The sequence below is a fragment of the Lethenteron reissneri genome, chromosome 43 (genome assembly GCF_015708825.2).
Source record: "Lethenteron reissneri isolate LAM-NWPU_2019-01 chromosome 43, ASM1570882v1, whole genome shotgun sequence".
NCBI lineage: Eukaryota > Metazoa > Chordata > Hyperoartia > Petromyzontiformes > Petromyzontidae > Lethenteron > Lethenteron reissneri.
In genome coordinates, this window is record NC_083821.1 from 7,826,743 (window position 1) to 7,841,848 (window position 15,106).

At 46.4% G+C, this 15,106-nt stretch overlaps 1 protein-coding gene across 5 annotated transcripts in view; it reads left to right on the top strand.

Annotated features, from left to right (window-relative positions):
• LOC133353248 (plectin-like) overlaps window positions 1–15,106 on the top strand; it is a 229,135-nt gene that overhangs the window by 179,183 nt on the left and 34,846 nt on the right. For 3 of the 5 annotated variants that reach the window (XM_061569339.1, XM_061569337.1, XM_061569340.1), the window contains exons 9-17: window positions 541–660; window positions 1,853–1,948; window positions 3,231–3,358; window positions 4,471–5,953; window positions 6,277–6,405; window positions 7,130–7,207; window positions 8,462–8,623; window positions 10,392–10,496; window positions 13,412–13,507. In XM_061569339.1, coding sequence (XP_061425323.1) covers window positions 541–660; window positions 1,853–1,948; window positions 3,231–3,358; window positions 4,471–5,953; window positions 6,277–6,405; window positions 7,130–7,207; window positions 8,462–8,623; window positions 10,392–10,496; window positions 13,412–13,507 — 2,397 coding nt within the window. The remainder of the gene's footprint in view (window positions 1–540; window positions 661–1,852; window positions 1,949–3,230; window positions 3,359–4,470; window positions 5,954–6,276; window positions 6,406–7,129; window positions 7,208–8,461; window positions 8,624–10,391; window positions 10,497–13,411; window positions 13,508–15,106) is intronic. The other 2 variants (XM_061569338.1, XM_061569341.1) reach the window with 2 other exon arrangements.

Sequence of the window (15,106 nt, forward strand, 5' to 3'; positions counted from 1 at the left end):
CCAGGTCGCCTCTGAAAAATAACTCACAGCTCCAGTGGGCTTTACCTCCTAAATAAAATAGTTCAGTTTAGTTTTATCTTGTCTTTTCGTATATAGATTTATAATGCGCCTTAGTCCAAGGTGCTTTACAATAATGATACAATTGAACATTATTTGATGGTGGTTACAATAAAGAAGTGGGGTCAATAAAAGTGTCGGTGTAGTTAAGATCACAGTAAGGAGGACAAGTGGGAGTGGTTAGATAGGGGTAGTGGTTTGGTTTGTTGTCCTTCCCGCACACCTCTGATTAGCCGCGGTTGGCTACTTACGGTGTAAAATAAGTTCAACATTCGTACATACACATAGAGAGGTAGTGATAGGGGTTAAGGGGGTCGTAGCTGGGCTGGGGCAGCGAGTATCAGTAGGATAGGCAAGGGACAAGAGAAGGGTTTTAATTTAGGAACGGAAGCAGGTTAGTGAAACGCACACTGTTGACAAACACAGGTGACGACACGTGGTCTCTGCCTCAATGACGGAACTGTATGCCCTGTGGCCCTGCAGGAGGTTGACAAGAAATGGAAGGAGTACGAAACCAAGATCAGCTTCCTGCTCTCCTGGATCAAGGAGAAGATGCAGAAAGTGGAGAGCCAGGGCAGCACCATGAGCCAAGAGGAGCTCAAGGTGACGCGTGATGAGGTCGCACTGATTACGCACAAAGTGCTCGCCACAATTGAACCGCAATACGTTGCCGATCTCGTCGAGGGGCATAAACTACCACGCAGAAGAAACAAAGCTTTGAAATCTCCTTGGTTCTTTCGGTAAAGTCACGTAGAAGGGAAATAATAAAATAATAAAAATTAAACATAATAAAAATAATTCTCACGACGTTTCGAACAGGTCTGTCGAAAAGACAGCGTCTGAATTCAGACGCTGTCTTTCTGACAGACCTGTTCTTCACCTGAGGATGGCTGCTTGCGTTGTGGCCGAAACGTCGTGAGAATTATTTTATTATGTTTTTTTTATTTTATTTTATTATTTCCCTTCTACGTGACTTTACCGAAAGAACCAAGAGGATGAATCCCTGCAGTCACGAAAGCTTTAAATCGAAAACTTTGAAACTTGTATTAGCGCATCGTGTAGAGCTCTTCGAGAGGAATAGATTGCCGTGTCGTTCGCCTTCAACAGACACAACATGACGTCGCAACGTAGTTTATGCGAGAGCCGGGGGCTAATGGGACCCCGGGGTCCTGCCGTGAGGTTCAAATGCCTAATATAATTCGTGTGAGAATCGATTGTTTTCATCCGTTTATGTTGTACCTAAGTAGTTCACATGACCCCTGAAGACAGGAGAGGAGACGGAGTGCATCTCAATATAATGATAAAATTCTTTTTTATTAAATTAATCAAGTAGCTCCCCTTGGATTGTTACACGAACTTGACGAACAATGGCGCGTCTAACGGATGAGAAGAAAAAGTGCAGCGAATTGAGGTGCTTTTTTTTTACGGATTGTGACTCGCACGCTTTAAAACAACCCGCTGAAAGCAATGGTTCAAAGTGAAAGAGTTGGCCAAATATCCCAATATCGGAATCATAATCTTTTCTTCATCCTCGAGAAATCCGATGAGCTATGAAGCTCTTTTTCAAAGATGTCCAGTTGGACATATAGGACAACAGAGCTTGGGAAATTGTTGGCGCCGGTTGTGGCTGCCTTCCCGCGCCTGCACGCGAAACTGCACGCGCTACAAACCCCGATGCATTTTGAGATGCAAATTTGCTTCAGCTACTCTACGTACAGGTATAAAAACATTAAGCAGCAAACCTATCGCAGACATGAGGTTCACGATTGTTGCTGTTGCCTGCTGTGTTTTCCAGGATTTCCAGATTCTGTTGCTGCAGCTGAAGGAGAAAGACATTCCCGGCAGAGACGGGGAAAAAGCCAGCATCGAGAAACTGTACAAGGCATTGCAGGTGCAGTAGCGCCTTATGCATGCATGGTGCACCAGCATCTCAGTCAACGTTTTACTCTGGGTACTCTCACGGGTATTAACGTTCATTAATGGTACTCTTTGCTTCTTTCGGTAAAGTCACGTAGGTTTAAAATAGAATAAATTAAATCACGACGTTTCGATTGCAACACAAGCAATCATCATCAGATGGGAAAACCACAGCAAGAAAATGTTGTGCTGAAGTGGGAGAGAGGCCATGGTAAGAGGTTATATAGGTAAGAGGGGGAGGGGGAAGGGGGGGGGGAGAAGGGGGAGGGGAGCGTTGCGTGGACGCTAGGAGAGGGACGTGAACCTCTTACCACGGCATCTATCTCCCACTTCAGCAAAAAATGTTCTTGCTGTGGTTTTCCCACCTGATGATGATTGCTTGTGTTGCGATCGAAACGTCGTGATCTATTAATTTTCTACCTACGTGACTTTACCGAAAGAACCAAAGAGTATGGATCCCTGCAGTCACGAAAACTTCAAATCGAGATTGTTCATTAGTGATGTTTGCTAAACCTCCAAATATAAGACAACAGAGCTTAGGATTACTTCCTTCCCACTTGTCTGTGAATTCCCGCGCCTCGGTGCCAAAACTGTGCGCGTTACGCATTCTACAGCATTAAAGCTACATACAAATAAAACTTATTATTAAAATGGGAGGTTACATAGGTGTAGATGAAAGTAAAATAATTATGTGATTTTTATAGATGGCAGTTGTTGTGCAAAATGTATATTTCCTTACTCAATGAAATAGTTGCAATAAAAAATCAGCTGGAGTTGATTTCTGAAAGTTGTTTTATTACAGCCTTTGTTCAATATAAACCAGGACTGCTGTTTATCCAACAGTGCCTCATTCCAACTTATGTTTTACGTCGTCCAATTTGCATTGGTCATGTGTTGTTACCTTGCTGATCTCGTCAAGGAACATAAACCATCACGCAAACTCAGGTCGTCCTCACAGCGGCTTTTGGCTGGCCATCGGACAAAGACGGTCACTGCATCGCTTGCTATCAGACACGCTTCTGCGGCCATCTAGAACGCTCTTCCTTCCGATATTAAGAAGCCACTGGGAGCTATGCACTGTTAAATCATCTAGATTGAAAACCCATTTCTTCAGAACTGATTTTTTGCGTTTAGTTTGTGTTCCCCCCCCGCCCCGCACCTCCGATGAGCACGGTTGCGTTCGTACGGTGCGAAAGAAGCTCAACATACGTACGTACATACACACATACACGTTGACCCTCCGATCTGTGTTTCAGGTTTGGATCAATTTTGGTCGGATAAAGGTGGCCCCTGGTCAGTCCCCGGCAGATGTGGAAAAGGAACTGGGGAAGTTGGTCAAGGTCATCCAAGCGGGGGAGATGAAGGCTCAGCAGGAAGCCTCCAGGTAGACACACACTCATTTAACCCGAGCCCTTTGGACTCCAGATCACACAAAGCATGTCCCCTGCACAGACCTTTGCCAGTCCACTGGTGGATGAGGGCTTCCCCACACCCTGCACCACTGTGGGGGTTTTTCTCGCCACGGTGGCAAGATGTTAACCACCTCGCCTGGTATACAGGAGGTCGTGAGTTCGATCCTGATCCTAACGCCTGTATATTTGGAGTTTGCATGTTCTCCCCGTCACTGCTGAAAAAGAGCTACATAGCTCAGTGGGCCTTACCCTGGCAAAATAAAAAAATGTAGTTTAAGTTTTTTTTGGCCACACTTGTTGTGCGCGGAAGTACAGTACAGCAGAGTATGAGTGCTGCACTAACCCTCTGCTGCCCACCAAGAATCTCCGCATCCTTTAGCAACCTGCTGTGCATGGTGGTCACCCATCCAAGCATTGTCCATGCTCAAACCTGCTTAGCTTCCGAGATAATGCGTACTGATCTAATATGAGTCAAGCACATTTCGATGACAATCTACTTTTAATAATAAGAATATTTTTGTATTAATTTTAATTTTTGTTATTGACATGCAGGTCAGTAATATTATACAAAGATTGTTGGATACATGACGTCAACATGATGCAGCCATCTGGAACGTTTTTCCGTCCTATATTAGGAAGCTACTGAAGCTATACACTTAAAACTGAATTGAAAACTAATTTCTTTAGAACTGCTTTTTGTGTTTAGTTTTTTGTCCTAATCATGCACCTCCGATTAGCATGGTTGGCTACGTATGTTGCGGAAGAACTTCAACATACATACATACATATAAATATGGGTTTTTATGGGTTTCTGTGGGTCTCTATGGTTGTATATCAGTCTCTGGATTTCTGTGGTTCTTTATGGGTCTTTTCCGATCTTAGGAAGCCACTGGAGTTATACACTTTTAAATCAAAATTGAAAACTCATGTCTTCAGAACTGCTTATTATGTTTAGTTTATTGTCCTTTCCCCACACCTCCGGTTAGCACGGTTGGCTACTTACAGTGCGAAAAGATGTTCAACATACATACATACGTATGTGATGGACAATCAGCTAACTGAGATTTACCGTTGCACTGGACAGGCTCGGCAAATTCGCCGCTGCATCTAAGCCTGCTGCTGGCCCCGTGGACGAGATAAAGGTCATCCAGGCACAGTCAGTGCAGGCACCGCTGATGCAGTTCCAAGAGCAAGTCAAGATCCCGGCCGATATTGCGACCAAAGCCAAGGCGGCACAAGCGGAGGCCAAGGCGAAGGCTCAGCGAGAGGCCAAGGAGAGGGAAAGAGTTGACCAAGAAGCCAGGGCGTTGGCAGAAGCCATAGGAAGGGAACAACTAGAAGCCAAGGCAAAGGAGGCGGAGGCTCGAGCCAAAGCCCAGGAGGAGGCAAAAGCAAAGGCAAAGGCTGAGCAGGAGGCTAAAGAAAGAGCCAAAGCTGAGGCGCAAGCCAAGGAGGCTGCAGCAAAGGAGGCGCAAGCCAAGGAGGCGCAAGCCAAGGAGGCGCAAGCCAAGGAGGCGGCCGCTAAAGCCAAAGCTGAAGAAGAGGCAAGGGCCAAGGCAAAGGCTGAACAGGAGGCAAAGGACAAGGCCAAGGCCGAGGCTGCAGCAAAGGAGGCTGCAGCCAAGGAGGCGGCCGCTAAAGCCAAAGCTGAAGAAGAGGCAAGGGCCAAGGCAAAGGCTGAACAGGAGGCAAAGGACAAGGCCAAGGCCGAGGCTGCAGCAAAGGAGGCTGCAGCCAAGGAGGCGGCCGCTAAAGCCAAAGCTGAAGAAGAGGCAAGGGCCAAGGCAAAGGCTGAACAGGAGGCAAAGGACAAGGCCAAGGCCGAGGCTGCAGCAAAGGAGGCTGCAGCCAAGGAGGCGGCCGCTAAAGCCAAAGCTGAAGAAGAGGCAAGGGCCAAGGCAAAGGCTGAACAGGAGGCAAAGGACAAGGCCAAGGCCGAGGCTGCAGCAAAGGAGGCTGCAGCCAAGGAGGTGGCCGCTAAAGCCAAAGCTGAAGAAGAGGCAAGGGCCAAGGCAAAGGCTGAACAGGAGGCAAAGGAAAAGGCTAAGGCCGAGGCTGCAGCAAAGGAGGCCGCCGCTAAAGCCAAAGCTGAGGAGGAGGCAAGGGCCAAGGCAAAGGCTGAACAGGAGGCAAAGGAAAAGGCCAAGGCCGAGGCTGCAGCAAAGGAGGCGCAAGCCAAGGAGGCAGAGGCTAAAGCCAAGGCCCAAGAGGAGGCCAGAGCCAAGGCGAAGGCAGAAGCTCTGGCTAAGGTGCAGGAAGAGGAAAAGGTCAGGTTGATAGCTCAGCAGCAGACCAAGGTTAGGTTCCAAGCCGATGCTGCAGCGAAGGCATTAGCGGACTCCATTGCCAAGCAGCAAGAGGAGGCCAGGGCTAAGGAGGCCGAGGCCAAGGAAAGGGAAGCGGTGAAAGCGAAGGAAGCAGAAGAAGCGAGGCTGCGGGCGGAAGCGGAGGCACGGGCGCTGGCAGAGTCCCTGAGCAAGGCCCAGGCTGAGGCTAAAGCCGAGGCGGAGGCTGACCAAAAGCTTAACTTCATCAAGGACCTCATGGCCCTCATGGAGGAAAAACAGGTGCGTTTGTGTAGATGCAACTGCCAGTTGTAGTTAATGTCTGTAGATGCGAGTACGATCAAGTAAAGTTGTTCAGAGTTTGTCAGACAATTATATGATTACAGGGTGTTAAAGTTGGTTTAATTTGATAGATAATCTATATGTAAGCAAAATTAAAAAAAACTTTCGGCAATTGCATTTACAAGTTACTGCACAGTGTCCTTAAAAGTACCATCAATCGTAAAGCAACTATAATCAGGCAGATGTTGTGTTTCTATCACAATGGTGGAAACGACTATATGTAATATAGAGCGCTCTTTATTTTTGACTTGCCTTGTACCAAGATGGAGATTGAGAGTGCCGACTGGGGGATAGACCTCTCCTCCGTTGGGGCCAACTTGCAGAGCCACAAGAATCTCCACCAGGTCCTGGAGGGCCTGAACACCAAAGTTGTGGAGGCCCAGGCTTATGAGGTACGGTATATGGGGCTCCATGGTCACGAAATGTTAACTACCTCGCCGGGTATACAGGAGGTCGTGGGTTCGATCCCGACCCTGACGCCCGCTGTATATTTTGAGTTTCCATGTTCTCGCCATGGTTACGTGGATTTCTCTCGGGGGTTCTCCGGTGTTTACATCCACATTTAGAAACGTGCATTGAGAGTATTTGGCTGCTATGAATTTCCACCATGACAAGCCACTCGTTGAGCTATCATTTGTGACCAGGTCCCTTCTGAAAGAGCTATATAGCTCAGTGGAGCCTTACCTGGTAAAATAAAAAAAAATTGTAAAATATATTGTACGGCATTGAAGCAATTTACGGATGATTGTCTTGCCAGTTGGTTAAAAACTCTTGGCATTGAATATTCGTTTTGGTCCAGCTTTTGGTTTCTTATTACCAATTCCAACATTGTATATTGCTTTATTTGCATGTCGTTTTACTCCTGATTTAGTGGTCTGTGGAAATTCGGGGGCTAGTTTAGATCCATTGCGTTTGACCATTGCGCTATATCAACTGTATGTACATGGCATGTGACATGTCGTTCCTTCATATTTTCATGGCAAAATCGCCTTATGATGATTGTAATTGGAAATCGTTGCCGCACATTTACGGGTTTGTGCGTGCAGTGCATCTAAACGCATTGTGTATTTTTTTGCTGATGTATAATAATCTGGCATTTCATATGATTATTTTCAGAGTAAAGTTCCAGCAAGCCGTAAGAAGAATTACACAGACAGTTTGGCAGCGCTAACGGCTACTTATAATAAGTCACTTGTAAGTAACAGTACATTCCCTGGCTAGCGCCAGATGAATACACAAACATTTATTGATGGGTTGTCTGATATTTTAAACAATGCTTCTAACAATACCATCTGCTGTACAAACATCCAAGTGCTGAACACATCTGCTTATTTAATATGATCCACATTTAAAAACTAAAGTTCTCAGCATCTCACGAAAGCATTCCATTTTCTTACAGACATGAGTTTATACATATGCTCTTTTAATTTTTACTTTGAATATATATTTTTAAATTTTACAATCTTATCTGAATTATCTACGCATCTAAATCAGCTCAAGTCTCCTGCAAATCACGTGACTTGCGTAGCCACTCCCACTCTGAATTCTGCCCCCTGTGGAAATGTGCAGTGGACACCTACGTCCATGGATCGTGATGATCATGACGATGCCAAATTCACTGAATACGTTCGTACTGTGGTAAATCTACGAGATAGTGCTGAGACGATGGACTCGCCGCTCCTGAGAGCCCCGTACTAAACCGCGGGTGGGTGCCTGGATTCGAACCCAAGACCTCTGCGTTAGAGGAGGCCTCGCTGCTCCAGCTCGGGCAAAAACGAGACTGGTGGCATCACAGGCAGAGTTTGATTTGGGGGGGGGGAGGACGTTCGCTTTGCCCCTCACATATAATTAATGTATTTTTTATCTTAATTGTAAACTAGTGAAAATAAGTTAATAAAGGTGTCCAGTTTGGGAAGGGCGTTGCCCCCCCCCCCCCCCGTGCCACCCCCCCCCCCAAACTCCACCCATGCGTGGGGGGCGCACCCTGTGCCCAGCTGTGCTGCACACACGGGCACTCAGCAAGGGCGGTTCATTGACTAATCGCTCGATTAATTAAGATGACGATTTCATTTGGCATTTGGAGGTTATTTTTTTTTTATAAATCTTGGTTTTGTACACCTTCCCCCCCCCACCCTTTTTCAATTACTCCCTTGCCTTTTCTTCCCCATATTAAAAGCACATTGCTGTGTTTCTACTCGGCAGTCTCTGTGTTTCTACTCGGCAGTCCCATTTTTCCCCTTTCCCCCAACCCCTGAGCTCTGCGCCTTCTTCCCTTGTAATTGCCCGCATTCTGTCCCGAGCTCTTGCCGAAAAAAGGAAAATAAACTCATCGCTCTAACAGGGGCGTATAACGAGCTTCATGATCCACCAGCTTCCATGGTCCACCCAGGCCCAGACACACACATGGGGCACGGCGGTGAAGCAGCCACTCTCTCTCTCGTCTTGCAGGCCGCGTCAGGGGCTCGCTCCACACGACTGCAAGAGCTGCTCGCCTTCTTGGCTCCGGCTGAGGCCGAGCTGGCGTGGGCCAAGGGCCAGGAGACGGAGCAGCTGGAACGCGACTGGAGCGACAAGAACGCCGACATGGAGGCTCAGAGGAAGAGCCTTGACGTGAGTGCCTCCACGCTAGAACTGAGCTTTCCGATTTACCGAAGTCATCGATTCCATCACCGATTGCACTGGTTCCGTTGCTCGACTAATCGGATAACACCATGAGACCTCCCTTACCAGTGGCAAAATATAGTAATAGGTTTTTACCCTTTCAACTGGTACAAAAAACCTATTACTATATTTTGCCACTGGTAAAGGAGGTCTCATAGTGTAAATGCTTACCCCGAGCTCTCAATACTCTGATAGTGCGCTTTCTTTGAGTTGTACGCCTTTTGGCGTCATCTGGTCCAACACCAATGGTAACTCGGCTCTAAGAAAAGCTGTCTCGGGTGTGGACCAATCAACTTCACGGACAGTGCATATCATTATCATCATCAGAGTTGTTTCTTTTTGTTTGCATTTTGACTGCTTGTGTAGTGGTTATTGCAAACATGATGCCTTGTATAAAGGTGTCAGTTTTTGTAGCAGTTGAAAGGGATAAAACCTATTACTAATCGGATAACATGAATATACAGCGGCGCAACGTCCTATTTCGACAGGGCTATGCAAGATACGACTGTGGCCCCCCTACTTTCTCCCGACTTGCTTTTTCTCAAGTAGCTTACGCATGGTTTTTAACCTGTATGCAAAAATATGGAGCTTCTAACAACATATTATTTTCGTTGTACCATTTATTGGGTATCGAGGAACACGGTCTCACAGTGACAGTATATTAATAAAAACAAGATTGAAAGGTACAATACTCACAATTAAGTTATCATGCGCCTTACTTTCATGCCAGCCCATCGGTCTAGGATTTCCTCAAAGTGGGTGGATCGCGCAAGGTTATGCTCCTATTGACACGATGGCCAGACACCTTAGTCGGGCTTGGTCCACGGTAGACCGCAGGTCGTTTTGAATGATTTAGAAATTCGACGACCTTTGGCCGCCTTATTCTAGCTCCTGCAGAGAGGGCTGCTTGATGCATTGCACCTTGCCCGTCGCCCCCACTGATGTCCTTTTCCCCCCCAATGTGTGCAAATACTACTGACTATTGTATGTAGGGTGTGTAGGCATATGTGCCTATTAAATACATTTCTTGTTTTGGCAGGGGGGGAGTAATGTAGGGGAGGCCGCCATAGCAAGTGGGCCCAAGTAATCGACACATTAATTTGATCTTGACTTAAAGCTTTCGTGACTGCAGGAATTCGTATTCTTTGGGTCTTTCGGTAAAATCACGTCGATAAGTTCAAAGAAAATAACAAAAAAACTACGTCTGATCGCAACGCAAGCGGTCGTCATCAGGAAGAAAAAAGAGTGGGACAGCTGCTGAGGCAGACTGTTTTAAAGGTTTAAAATGGGTGTAGCCCAAGGGTCATAAACGAAGTGGGGGCGGAGCTAGTCATGTTAATTTGATTACTCAGTGGAACAGAATAATCGTCCCAGCTCTTAAGCAATATTTCTGGTCACGCTGTGGAGGTGCACATTAGGGCATGTGACAGTTCATGGATTCGGCGATTGAAATCGGTTATTAAATCACGCGACCCATTCATCGAATCATGCGCGGGTGGGAACCTCACTGCGTTTCAAGTAGAATCAGTGTTTTTATTTATATATTCATACCTTGGTTGCCTTGGCTAATCTTGCTATGGATGGAGTGTTGAAATGTTCACTTGTACGGCGCTTTTGTGATCTGTCGATGAAAGGTAACCGTGTTAAAAAAAAAATAGTTATGATAAATTTCGCATCCGAAAATAAACTTGGCACAACGATTGTGTTCCCTTTGCAGGCATCGCAGAAGAAGCTGAACGAAAAGCAACCCATTTTTGCGGACATCAAGAAGCTGGGAGAAAAGCTGTTGTCAGATAAGCACCCTGCCAAGTCTACTATTGAGGTAGCGTACCAGTGCAATACCTTTTTTGAGTCTGTAAAACAAAAAAAACTATTCCATATTTTTTATTTATCCAGGTAAGGCCCACTGGGAGATATTGGTCTTTTTAAATCCTTTATATTAAGTTCGCATGCTTGCGTGCTTGCTTGCTTGCTGGCTTACGACCGTGCAAATCTTTCGGTCGTTTTTTAACCCACTTCCCGTGATCCAATCGAGCTGACATTTTCCACACAGACTCGTTGTGCCAGACAATTATTGTTCGTGAAAAAAAATTCCCAACATTTTACACTTTTTAGGCAAAAAAATGTATTTAACATATATTCAAATATAACTCATTCTTGGCTTTGGCTGAACGTCACAGTGTAAGAGCCCAGAGCGTAACCCCTCCACAGGCCGTGGTGGAGTAGCGCAGTTGGTAGCGCCCTCGCTTCCCATGCCAAAGGTCGCGGGATCGATCCCCGCGTCCTCCACAGCCGAATATATTTTTAAATCCTTTATATTAAGTTCGCTGCCACGCATATAAAGGATTTATAGTGAAAAACGTTGTTTTTACGGGTTATACTTGTTAGAAGCGACCTGGCCCTGGCCACACATGATAGCTCGACAAAGTGGCTTATCACGTGGGAATTTCTAGCAGCCAAATCCTCTAAACGCACGTTTCTAAATGTGGTGGGGAAAAAACCAGAGGACCCGTTGAAAAATTCCACAGGACCACGGAGAGAACATGCAAACTCTGAGTATACAATCATCCCCCCCCCACCACCATCCCAGTCCCTGACTGACACATTTAGATAAGCTCCTCCCCCCTCCCCTTAACCAGTATATAAGATCTTGTCTCCTGGATTTTTCTTCACTTGATACAGTAAATTTGACTGTGACGGTCCCACCTTAAGACGGAGACTTGTGTTGCCTCCAAAACGTCGTGAATCAATTGAGTTATTTTCATTTATTATTTTATTATTATTATTTTATTCCTACATGACTTTACCAAAAAAACCTAAGAGTATGAATCCTTGCAGTCACGAACGTTTCAAATCTAGAATACAATCATCAGGGTCGGGATCGAACCCACGACCTTATGTATACCAGGCGAGGTAGTTACCATTTCGCCACAGTGCCGAGATGTTAACTACATCCTCTTCATAGTCACATCTTATACAGCAGGCGGGTAACAGTGCACTCGTCTGTCGATTGAATCCACTTCGTACGCTCACGATTCACTTGCGTTGAGTTGGACGGTGGAAGAAACAAGACAGACGAGACGAAGGTCAGTGGGCACCGAGAGACGCTGCAAGTGAGACTTGGTTCAAATGAGGCAGACGTTATGCAAGACACAGACATTTTTTTTCAGTTTTCATTTATTTGGTATAGCCATGTGAGCCATTTGGCTCTTGACTCGGGTGCAACCGCAACAAACAAAAACGTGAACAAGAAACATCTTAAAGTGACTACGCGCAAACAGAAAAAACCCAGGAAAAAACATCAAAGTCTTCCAGAAAAAGCACCGCACATGAACGCTGTGTGCAAAAATGCCAGTGGGATGCAAGTCAAACAATAACAACCACAAGACAATTTAGATTAAAGTTATCAGTCTAACTCTGTACTACAACAAACAAATATGGCTAAACCAAAACGTTTACCAACAAAGCAACACACATAGGGCATTGTGAAATATGAAAGGAGGGACTGATTCTTTGATTGCGACTCACAATTTGTACCATTCATATTCTTTCCGGTGGAGTTGGATGAAATTGAACATACGGGTAATCACAAAACAGCGTCTCGACACGCCTTTAAGACGCCATATAAATCCAAGGTGGCTCAGCGGTTGAGCGAGTGGCTCGCAATCAAGGGGTTGCGAGTTCAAATCCCAGTGAGGTTGATGCAACCCGTTCATTCATCCAGCGCCCAAAACATTTGGAATCTATGGAGAGACGAGCCCCTGCCATATGAATGTGGAAATACCGCCCCTTGTCCCACGGTCATGAATGAAGATAAGCACTGATCGATACCCATTAGAGAGTGCAGACAACTTGCCTTCAAATCGAATTCGTATTATTGTTTGTTAAAACCAGGAGTAGACACCCTGCATACGGCTCGTTCAGGACCGCTTCATGACGCGATTTATTGAGGATCAACGTCTCCTATTCACCACGGGCACTGCGGGTCTTGAAGTATTGAGTTCATACCGAATTTGGAATAAAATGGCTCTCATTTCGATTGCTGACCCCTGGTTTAAAACCGTCATCTACAAACCCGTTTATTCTGCATGCATTCGTTACGTGTGTAGTGGCATTGCGCTGGCTGCTGGCAGGAAAGGGGATCTGCGGCATACGGCAGCCCTGACGTCAGTAGGCCAGGATAGACACGAGAGGGGGATCTAGCAGAAAGGTCACAGAAGGGGCACACCAGGAACCCGCTGGTAGGTTCTAGAAAGGGGGCGTGGCCGGGGGCGGGGCGTGGCCACGTGACAGTACAAGAGGGGCCCCTTTAGGGGACCTCGGGGCTGTTGTTTGAGTGGAATCTCCATCGTGCTGCTGAAGTCTTCGTCACCGTTCTTCTCGTCGTCTTCACCATTCTTCTTGTCGTAGTCTCCGTCTTCACCATCTCGGGGCGCCGCCAGTCAGGCAACCTACCAACTGTCCTGACTGAGTAGCGGCGCCGACAATAGACGGACTAAATATTAAGAGTCTTAACCCCCATGGTGCTCGTTAATAAAGAAATGCCTCCAAGTCTCATCGTCTCAGAGTTAGTCACCACACGTGTAAATACATTTGACCTGTCCATGACTCAGCTGGAGAGAGGTCACAAGGCAGGGGTTTAATGCCTCAACGTTGATAGTCTCTGCCGATCCCGTAACTGTGTGCGCGATTAACGTCGCGCGATGCTCGCCACGTGTCTCTTGTCTCGCGCCGCAGGCTTCCCTCGAGGGAATCGGCGCCCAGTGGGCCTGGCTGACGCAGCTCGGCGCCTGCGGGGAAACTCACCTGCAAGAGAACGCCGCTTATTTCCAGGTGCCTTACAAACGCCACCTCCCCGCGATCCCAGGCACTCTGCTCTGCTACAACATGGGATCTTTCTTGCCAGTATCAAAAAATATAACAAGAGGTTTTATTGTTAGATTTTGGTGTTTTAACATCTTAACAACTGTTTTATTTCCAGAAAGGGTGAAATATATTGTAATATTTTGTTACTGGAAAGAAAGGTCCCATATTGTAGCTGCTCGCCCCGAGCTGTGAATGCCCTAAGAGTGGCATTGTCTTGGTGCTGTTCGCCTTTTGCCGTTCTCTCGTCGAAACACTTTGAGACTCGGCTCAAAGGAAAGCTGCCTCTGGTGAGGACCAATCAGTTTCAAAGACAATGCCGTATATTATCAGAGCACGTTTTTGTTTACATGTTCGCCACAAGTACGTGTGGTTAATGCGGACACGATTCCTTGACAAAGGATTCTGTTTGGTGTTGTAACATCTTAACACCTCCTGTTTTATTGCCAAAAAGGGGCAAATCTACTGTTATACTCTGTTCTGCTGTTTGTCGTCGGGGCGTTCAGAGCTGGGACGCGTCACTGTTCAGTCGCTGTTCACTCGTTCGGATTGAACGGGGGCGGCGACGCGGCCTTGTGGTCGCGCGTTTGCCCCCGCCCCCCCCCCCTTGTTGCAGAGGTCCACGGTTTGAATCCGACGGCCACCCAGATTAATAGTGTGGGTGTAGTAACCATAAACAAAGCCCCTCTAGAGCAGTGTTCTTTACTAATTTTCAGAGGGGCCGCCAGATATTTTACACCATTGGGGTTTGACAGCCCGGTGATGTGTATTGTAGAGGGGCTGCACTAAAGGCCACCAAGGGGCCCCCAGTGGCCCACGGGCCTTGCAATGAAGAACGCTGCTGTAGAGGGTATTTGGCCTATCCTTTCATGCTTACCTAGATGTCTTGGTAGAGGTGGGCAACCCCACACAATACAAATACAGTACTTGATAGAGTGCATATTATTTAATATGATTGGTATAAACATTCTTCAAATTCGAAATACGGTTATGATTGTTTATTGGTAGAAATATGTTCAAACTAAATGTTTGAAAGAGTGTATAACCCTTCTGTTGTGTGTGTGCATGTGTCATTATTTGAAGACATGACCTCACCACATATTCATAGTGTAAAACATGAGCGCATCAGATGGACAACATCAAACTTGTTGGGAGGCATTCATCCGTTCAACTCAGTGCCCAGATGGCTGTTATTATCCACACTCAAACAGTCATAGATGTATGTATGTCGCGCTTATTTTGCACCGTACGTAGCCAACAACGCGAGGGAACGACAACAAACTAAACGGTTCATGGCAAGTTGGTGGCATGTTGTCCCCAAGTAGTTCACCTGATCTCTGAAGACACGAGAGGTGACAGAGTGCACCGCAATATGACAAGCAATTTCTTTTTTTTTTATCGAGTCACTCCACTTGGATTGTGACGCGAAGTTGATGAACGATGACGGGTCTTAACGGATTGCAGCGTGTTTACGAATTGTGACTCGCATACTCCGATTAGCACGGTTGGCCACATACGGTGCAAAATAAGTTCAACGCATAAATATGTACGTACACACACAGGTCACCG